General features: G+C 31.6%; 2 protein-coding genes across 3 annotated transcripts in view; one reads left to right on the forward strand and one right to left on the reverse strand.

The window, feature by feature from the left end:
* LOC108720248 (transmembrane protein 181) overlaps positions 1-8,390 on the reverse strand; it is a 10,102-nt gene extending 1,712 nt beyond the window's left edge. The window contains exons 1-12 of one of the 2 annotated variants that reach the window (XM_018444144.1): positions 8,220-8,390; positions 7,213-7,362; positions 6,326-6,429; positions 6,059-6,208; positions 5,585-5,687; positions 5,160-5,313; positions 4,971-5,051; positions 4,546-4,645; positions 4,340-4,467; positions 3,923-4,072; positions 1,300-1,402; positions 370-600 (exon numbers count right to left, since the gene is read on the reverse strand). In XM_018444144.1, coding sequence (XP_018299646.1) covers positions 370-600; positions 1,300-1,402; positions 3,923-4,072; positions 4,340-4,467; positions 4,546-4,645; positions 4,971-5,051; positions 5,160-5,313; positions 5,585-5,687; positions 6,059-6,208; positions 6,326-6,429; positions 7,213-7,361 — 1,453 coding nt within the window. In that variant the 5' untranslated portion in view covers position 7,362; positions 8,220-8,390. Of the gene's footprint in view, positions 1-369; positions 601-1,299; positions 1,403-3,922; positions 4,073-4,339; positions 4,468-4,545; positions 4,646-4,970; positions 5,052-5,159; positions 5,314-5,584; positions 5,688-6,058; positions 6,209-6,325; positions 6,430-7,212; positions 7,386-8,219 lie in introns of both variants that reach the window. The other variant, XM_018444142.1, reaches the window with a different exon arrangement.
* LOC108720249 (probable endochitinase) lies at positions 1,769-3,685 on the forward strand. Its single transcript, XM_018444145.1, has 3 exons — positions 1,769-1,786; positions 2,233-2,594; positions 3,366-3,685. The coding sequence occupies exons 1-3, from the start codon at positions 1,774-1,776 to the stop codon at positions 3,681-3,683; spliced, it is 693 nt and encodes a 230-aa protein (XP_018299647.1). The 5' UTR covers positions 1,769-1,773; the 3' UTR covers positions 3,684-3,685.
* Positions 8,391-9,141: the final 751 nt, after the last annotated feature.

Consider the following 9,141-nt stretch of genomic DNA (forward strand, 5'->3'; position numbering starts at 1 on the left):
CTGTATATATATATATAAATATATTATAAAATCTTTTTATAATTATTCTTTTCTATAACTATACTTCATAATTGAGCAGAGTTAGAGAAAAAAAACCAGTAATGAAGCCAATAATAATAAAAAATGTTGCAAGTGTCATTTTTATAAATAATGTTAATGATGTACGTACAGAATAAATCTTCATATTTTTTTCAATAAATAAATGTTATTTAAGAGATTTTTCATATTTTTTGTTTCTTTCCGATTACTAGTGTCTTTATCTTATTTCGTAAAATTTTTGTTTTTGAAGTTTAATGCTGTCAATAAGTAAATCTTATATCGAAGATTAGGGGTTCATGGAGTACAATAATTTTCTTCGTAGATACTCACGTTGCCCATAAACCTGCTGCAATGCAGGTGCGTAAACGTATGCCATGGTGTACAAATAAAAATTAAGGAGACCGTAAAGAGCCATAAACTGCGCGGATGTGCGGTAATAAGTGGAGAGGCGAGAAGCGAAGCTATCTTCTAATACACCGGCTCCGAATTGACGTGCAGTGACCAAACTGCAGACGCCGGCGACCACCGCAGCAAGCAATGTCAAAAATCGCAGACGTAAATCTGCAAAACGAATCGTACGCTCAAGTAATTATAGATTATTCGAAGATATAATAGATCAATTTATGATTGAGAGGATTCTGTATATAAAGAATGTAAAAACGAATATGATAAATGTCTTTCGTTCTGCTTCGTTTAAAATAAATAAATAGACGCGCGGATATAGTTCAGTATAAGATTTTTTTTTATAAAAATGTCATCTACTGCCCCCCCCAATTTTGAAATATTATTTATATATCTATATAAACAGGATGTCCCAAAATTCGTGAATTAAAATACCACAGCAAGACAGTTCTCGAAAAAATAAAACAAAAATATTCGTCATGTGTCGGTCCGAACAGTTTTTGAGACATATATATTGGTTTAAAATTGGCTAATTATAGATTACAATTACATTTAAATTCCGCAAATCGCACGTCTATAATATTAGTGATTAGTGATCGTATACTTTACGTGCTCATAAACATTAGACAAAAGAATGGCTGCATTCAGCACAAAAAGCAGCTTTGCGACTACTGTAAGATTCTCTAATATGATTGGTTCTTACTCTTAATTTCTTGCTGGAATTAAGTGTATAACCGTAAGAATATATAATAAGAATCTTCAACAGTTGCTTTTTCAGCTGTACGCAAATATTGTGTGTACCGCCCAAATAATACCGTGTGTTCCATTAGACACGTAATAATTAAGAAATATGTTTACCGAAGTATGGCATAGATCGTAGTTCGCTGTATGCCCTTAATATAAGAAGCAACAGATACGCGATGTAGAAACCACCCACCGTGAAGAAGAATACCTTGAAGCCCTGGAAAAAGAAGTATGTGTTAAGAAGTACAGATTTAACGCATCTTTTATATATCTTTTTCATTATAAGTGATCGTACATCGATCGTTTCTCTATCGCGATCACATCTTTTTGTCGCTCTTCTTCGATAGAGACTAGTTTCGATCTCTATACCACTTTCAATACGATGCCAAATAAAGATCAAGAACCGGTAATCTTGAAGTATAACATGAGAACTACTGACCGTTGAGAAATTATCTATATCAGTATCGAATTGCGATCGAATCTGCGCGTGCAAGAAGAAAAGAGTAGCAAGTGCAACAAACATACGGAAACAATAAGCGTTCGATAACAGTTACAGTAAAATTATCTTTGGCTTATCCATCTATGAACATGAGGCAATTCAGTGAGTATTTATCCTTAACTCTTTTTCAATCTTTTTTTTTTTTTTTGAGGAAACAATAGTACGAATTAATAAAGATATTTTAAGCCAGTAAATTTTTTAATCTTAATATATAAAAGTTAATAGAAATAAAATGTATATTATAATTGTGCATTTATAGACATATATATATTTCAAATTTATGTTTTAAGTAAATATAAAATTTTCATTAAAAAATAAAAATATCATGTTCAGTAAACATATATGTATGTTTTCTTTTCTTCCGCATAGATTTATAAAAAGATATTAAAGTAAAATAGCGAAATATTTTACATTCAGTAATTACTCTGAATTTCTTTTCTTTCTCAAAATGAAGAGAACAACTTATATTACTTCTTTGCTTAAATGTGCGTTTGATTAACAAGTTGAATCATTTGTATCAACAAATAAACAGCTATTTACTCAATTAGCGATCGGCATCATTATTGTACTACAAGCTTCGCTAAAGATCAGCGGATTGTACACGATCGTCGAATGTCCGATGGAATTACAAAAAGACATTAAGAAATACAGCGAGTCAAAGCCACTGCAAGTAAGCTGCACAATGCAACTTTTGTGTCCGCCGAAAGATTCGACAAATCACGAGAATCGTAATCGAGGTTATCAGGTGCATGAAAATGATCCTGACGCCAGGACGTTATGCGAAGTGAAACTCAAGATCAATGTCATAAGAAGCATAAGCACAACTAAAATGGAAGAGAAAAATCTGTGCTCTGATTTCCCGTATGACGAACATCTAATATTGCTACCTCATTCAACTAACTGTAGCTTGGTAAGTTTCTTCGCGGAAAAGAACCAAATGAATTGTAAGAAATCGATTGTGACTGTTTCATTTTTGATTATACTATCGCTCTTAATATCTTTTATAAATTTATTTCTTTCCTTTTGATTATATAGACTGTAGATTTATCTGCGACGTTCTGACAAGGGACCATCTCGGTTTGTACAACAAGTTAATGAAAATCTTTGATATCAGTAAAAGTTGACAGCATAAGATATAAATTAAGGAAAAAGGCAAGAGCGTATAGGTTGTAGGTTCCAAGAAATTTAGTGTTATAGTACATGGTAAAAGTTCTAAGATGACTAATATCTCAAAAAATAAACAATAAGAATTTTACTGGACCATACATTTGAAAATTTAACAATAAGAAGCGGAAGTAATGGCCGTAACCGTCAAAACTAAATCTTTAAATATTTAAATAATTCAATCTGTATTATTATATATACTATATATATATATTTTTTTTTACCGTTTACGACCATTACTTTCACTTCTTATTGAATTTTCAAATGTACGGTCCAGTAAAATTCTTATTATTGAGATATTAGCCATTCTAGAACTTTTACCATGCACTATAACATTAAATTTCTTGGAATCTACGATCTATACGCTCTTGCTTTTTTCCTTAATTTACATCTTATGTCGACTTTTACTGATATCAAAGATTTTCATTAACTTGTTACAACAATTGTACAAACCGAGATGGTCCCTTGTGAGTATTGGCTTCCCTCGTATATAAAAAACATAATTTTATAATTTCAGTTCTATAAATGCGACTGGGGCAAGCCAATGCTCTTTAGGTGTCCAGAAGGAATGCATTTCAACTCCGATCTCCAGGTGTGCACCTGGCCCTGGCAAGGCGGTTGTAACTCATCCGAGATTATTTGCCCACGACCGTTTCCACGATGTCCAATTCATTATTCGGATCCGTTGTTATTGCCACATCCCTTTTTGTGTGATCGATTCTATCAGTGTAATTGGGGAATGCTTCGATTGCAGATGTGTCCCACCGGATTACACTTTGACCCACATCTTAAGGTATGTAACTGGCCTTACAATTCGAATTGTCAGAGTTGTTGAGATCATAAGGAAAAATATTGATTTATAAATTAATCCTTGAAGTTTTAAAAATGAAAAAAATTTGACTATGACTTACTATATGTGTTTGTCAAAAAAGAATGAAAGAATTAAGAAGGCATTTTTATACACTAACATAATAGACGTTAGTATATATTTAGTAATATTATATATTGTAATGATCTATAAATGAATTAATATTCTATTGTAATAATTTATATTAATAAGCGCGTTCAACTTACGTAATAATTCGATGTATCAAGAACATAATTATAAGTGGGATCTTCCAATTCGGTGCAACGGAGCCACGTAGCGAGAGTCAATGCCGCACCCCATAACATACCAACCACTAAGAGCTTTGGCAAATAAAACGTGATGAGCCGTCTCTCGTTCTAAACAAATAAATTAATTGTGGAACTATAAGATAACAGAATATAAGACATAACATATGCAATTTAAAATAAAATATATTAATATTAAAAATAAAAAGCATATTCTCTTATTTTATTTCTTTAATAAAAATGTAATTTTAAATGTTAATATTCTATTAGTAACAAATAAATAATGTATAATGAATTAATCAACTAATTTTCTATCATTATGATCTTGTACATTAGAATTATCAATCAATATTTCTCAATTTTTGACGATATCAGTACCTGTCTAAGGCCATGATAGACACAAAGCCAGAACATAAGAATAGCGCACAAGAAAGTTGTTTGCAGGATTGCATCCAGCATTCCGGGTACCCAGGAATTTACCAAGAACGTCATAGGAAATAGTGGATCTGTTCAATATAAATTCAATAAAACGTCGACAATCACATGTATACTAATAAAAAAAAGTCGGAATCTGGAGAACTTACTATTGTACAGAATCAGTAATGGAAGAAGTATAGAGATCCATTTTTGCTCTATCGACCAATCGTGTAGTGGATACTTTCTAAGCGAATGGCCGAACCAGCACTGAAAGCGATACATTTTTCGAAATCCATTTTACGAAATTTCCGGTCATCGAAATCGCAGAAATTAGGAGTAGTTAATTAAGCAAAATATATTTATTGTATTCAATTTGTTACTCGAAATCGACACGATACAATGAGCTAAACTTTTTTATGTTTTATAATATTTACTCCCAAAATAATATAATAGAAAGATAAAATTACGCATCGTTTTAAAACTAATCTTTAATTTCGATTAATCATCTAATTGTCTGTTCAATTTTGCAGAAACGAAAAATCTTTGACTCGTTTTAATCTATCTTTTACATCATTATCATAGCGGTCATTACCATTACTCCAAACGTGGTCAACAAGAAGATCAGTCGGAACCAGATTTCTATTTGTGTAAATGCTGGATTGTAGTTCTTAAACTGTGAACAGAAGAAAATAGGAGTAACATAAAGAAAAGATCGAAGCACTCGAATCTCGGAATTGTTGTATCCAAACGAATGTGATCATTTCATGCAGTGCTTACTGACGTAGAATGTGAGTTCTCGTATCGTGTATCGTTGATGGAAACTCTCGAGTCCATGAAAGCGGACAGTAATTATATAGTAGCTATAATCGAGGAATCCTAGGTGGGCGACAACCAGTTCCTCGCAGGATTGCCTTTCACACTTCAAATGTCTGGTTCTAGAAAACAATAGCAGTCGTCATTTCATATATTATTACTCGATCACGAGAGATCTATCTACATTAATTTATGCATTTCACTCAATAATGTAATACAAACTCCATTTTTTTAATTCTCTAATATAAAACTCCAGTTTTTATTCATTGTGTGTTATTAAAGCAAATAAATGTATAGTTAAAGTATAAAGAATCTTTTTTATTAATTACAATCTCGTTTCATGCTTCAAATTTAATTACAATTTCGAGAACGCAATTTTTATTGCATCTTTACCGATTATGTCCAGCCTCCGGAGGTAGTACGGATACGAGCTTGCGATCAGCAGTGATACCATCTATGGAGACGCTAACTTGAAATCCTTTATCGTACCTCTCATCTACAAATTATCACACGTAATTAATATTCAAGAATAATAAAACTGTAAAATATAGGTAGAATAAATATAAATAAAATAAATGATGATCTAAAATAAATTAAAATACAGATATATGTATATCTGGATTTTTGTTATCTCAATCGTAGCCCTAAGGACTTTAATATTAAAAAATTGAGAAATTTATCTCTTTAATCTATTTTATTTTTTACTGAATACATTTATATAAAAGGAAAGGTTATTTTTAAATTGGCACCGAATGATCGATCATCATAACATCTAAATAAAGAAATAAATATGCTGTTGTCTAACAAACTTTACGTTCCATAAATGCTTCTCTCTATTAGTTCAAATGATCAGAAATTACACGGTACCATCGTTATTCGATGTCGATAGCTTGGCAATCACCCATAATTGCTGGCTATACGTGGACAATAAAGGTGTCTTCATGATGAATGGACCAGTGGCCATCTCGCTACCGTTCAAATGCGCTTTCTGTTCGCTAGTCGACGTTATAGGCGGTCCTTTAAAAACATTAATACAACGATATCTCTCAGTATATTTGATGAGGTTAATGATAGTAGTGCTGTCGATTTTTTTTTATTTCGAAGTAAGCGGCAAATTATTGCGGTGATACTTACCGGCGAGGCCGATAAAAATTGCCAATCCGAAACACACAAAAAAGGCAACAAATACCATGACAAATTCCCTTTTATGCATCGAGTACAAACGCATCTGCACGGATCTATGGGCCAAATGTACGACAGTTTAAATTAACAATATACTGATGCATGCAAATTGTTATTATGTGTATACAAATTCACACAAATTAACAGTGAACATATTTATTATTTATTTTTTTATTTATTTAATAATAAAAAGAGGTCATGTTCTATCTTTTATATATACAGAGTGTTTTTTAAAATAGCGAACACTAATCATATAGCGCTATTAATAACAAGTAATTACCGAATCACGTGCTATATATTCCTGATTAAAAATTAATTTGAAAAGTCCTTTACCATTTTGCAACTCATAATAGTTAATTGATTGGGCAGTCAGATATGTGCTTATTCGACAATCTTTAGAAACTAATATTTCGTCAATCATTGCGAAAATTGCAAAATTGTAGAAGACTTTTCGACTCAATTTTTAATCAAGAATAAGGCTACATGAGTAGTGATTTAAGAAACACTATAAATACAAATGTTATAAAATTATCAGATCATTGTAAAAAGTCTGTTCACTTTTTTCCTATAATTCCTTTATACTCGTTTATTAATAGAAGAGAAAAGGATTGGATTAGAATTGAGATACTTTCAGCAAAGTATTATTTAATGAAGCAGCTTTTGTGTCGTAGTTTTTTCCCAGTGAGAAATGACAATGGAATCGATGTCGATTCGACGTCCAAATCCTCGAATTGACGTCGAATCGATGTCAATTCGACATCGATTCCATTGTTATTTCTCACTGGGTTATTATTACTGAATCTCCGTTTCTTAAACGATCTTCCAGAGAGATCACGTACCTTTCGCAGCGGTCATGATGATAAGCCGGCGCAATGTATTTGTTAAATTCACTAAAAAGGTCACTAAACTGCGACAATGCATTTCTGACTTTGAGGTTCCAACCAGCAGATGGAAGATGATACGAGTATCCTAATCCAGGTCCGTCCATTCTTTAAGAATATTTTTTCCTATACTTTAATATACCATATGATTTCTTTTATTTCACAGCTAAAAAATTCAATAATTACAACATACGTGATATGACTTGATTTTTACATATTTTACATATTTCTGTCATTAATATACATATATATTATATATCATTAATATATATATTTTTCACTTTAATCTTTTTAAAGCACAAATATATTTTATAAGGGGTCGTCCAGGGTTGGCAAATATTACTTTTCAGTTACTGTGTCGTTACTTTTTATAGTAAATAATTTGATGACGCGATCGTGAAAATATTTAAAAAGAAAAAAATACAAAGATTTACAATTTGTATATATCTATGAGCGTGTTAATTATTATACAGTTTCCTTTTTAAAAAAAATTTTACTTACATCGAGAATATTTGACTTTATGAACATAAATGACTTAAATAAATAAAACTAAAATATCTTTTTACTTCGAAGCTCTTTATAAAAAAAGAGGGTAAATTTTAGCCGCGTTCAGCAGAGAAAGCAGTAACTGTTATAAAATTCTTTCATATGTTTTAATTTATACATTTATAGATCCAGTAAGGAACTGAGCAAGATTAATATTAAAGAATTTTACAACAATTGCAAAGTTGCTTTTTCTGCTGAACACAGCCATTATTCCATCTAATTTGTTCGCGCAATATTAAAACAAGAAAACAATTCAGTAAAAAGAAGATATATGTTACTTTAATATTTTAGATACGAGAAATACCCATTTTTAAATCAAGAATTTTTTCATTATCATTATTTATTAAAATAACGAAATATACTTCATAAACGCTGAATTTGCGACGTGTACGATGTGTGCTTGTAAACGGGAAACTTACCTTCCACTTTATTGCGTGTAATGGACACTACTTCTACCTGCAGTCTTGAAGAAAATACTTGGCGTTTGCATAACGCATACAATTCACGAGCGATTTCATGGGTGGGATGCTGTATCCGGCATGGGAGACGGTGAGAAGGATTCTAGGCGATACGTTCGTTTCGCGTTTTCAATCGGAGCTGAAATATGGGAGTGACTGCACAAGCGTACTGCGTACGATGGACCGACGTTAGCTCTATTGATTTTTCATGTCACCTCCCGCGGAACAAGGTTGCTAACTTGGTATTGAAGACGGTTGGAGACAAGCAAAATATATATATATATATATTAAATAATGGTAGGTATATTCGTGTAACCAGATAACAGGATTTAATATTGCGCGTTATACATGCCGTCGCAATAAATTGTCATATAGCAATGAGTTTTTTACTAAAATAATTAAGCTTACAAGGGAAATTTGACAATTGTCCGGAACTGATTTAATTCTCCATGAAATATATTGTTAAACACGAAAATCTAAGAGACATGTATTTTTTTATACGTGCGCTAACTCGTAAAACACTCCTTAAATACGAGTTAGCACACGTATACACGTAAAAAATACATGTCTCTTAGATTTTCGTGTTTAACAATATATTTCATGGAGAATTAAATCGGTTCCGGACAGTTGTGAAACTTCCCTTGTTAGTTACGTATATTGGATTAGGGAAAAAATCCCTTTACAAGTTGGTAAAGACTTTTTTTAGCAACTCATATATTCTATTTTTTAAAAATTGGCAATTACACCACTTGATAGAGCAACGTTTTAGCTTTAAGAATATGTATTTTTAATTGCGATACGATGATTTTTAACGGAGTTACGAGCGCAATAAAGTCTGAATGTTCCTTTTTACTTAATTCGCGAGTAACTCAGGAACAAAAAA

The sequence above is a fragment of the Mycetomoellerius zeteki genome, unplaced genomic scaffold, assembly GCF_001594055.1.
Source record: "Mycetomoellerius zeteki isolate Tzet28-1 unplaced genomic scaffold, Tzet1.0 scaffold149, whole genome shotgun sequence".
NCBI classification, from domain to species: Eukaryota; Metazoa; Arthropoda; class Insecta; order Hymenoptera; family Formicidae; genus Mycetomoellerius; species Mycetomoellerius zeteki.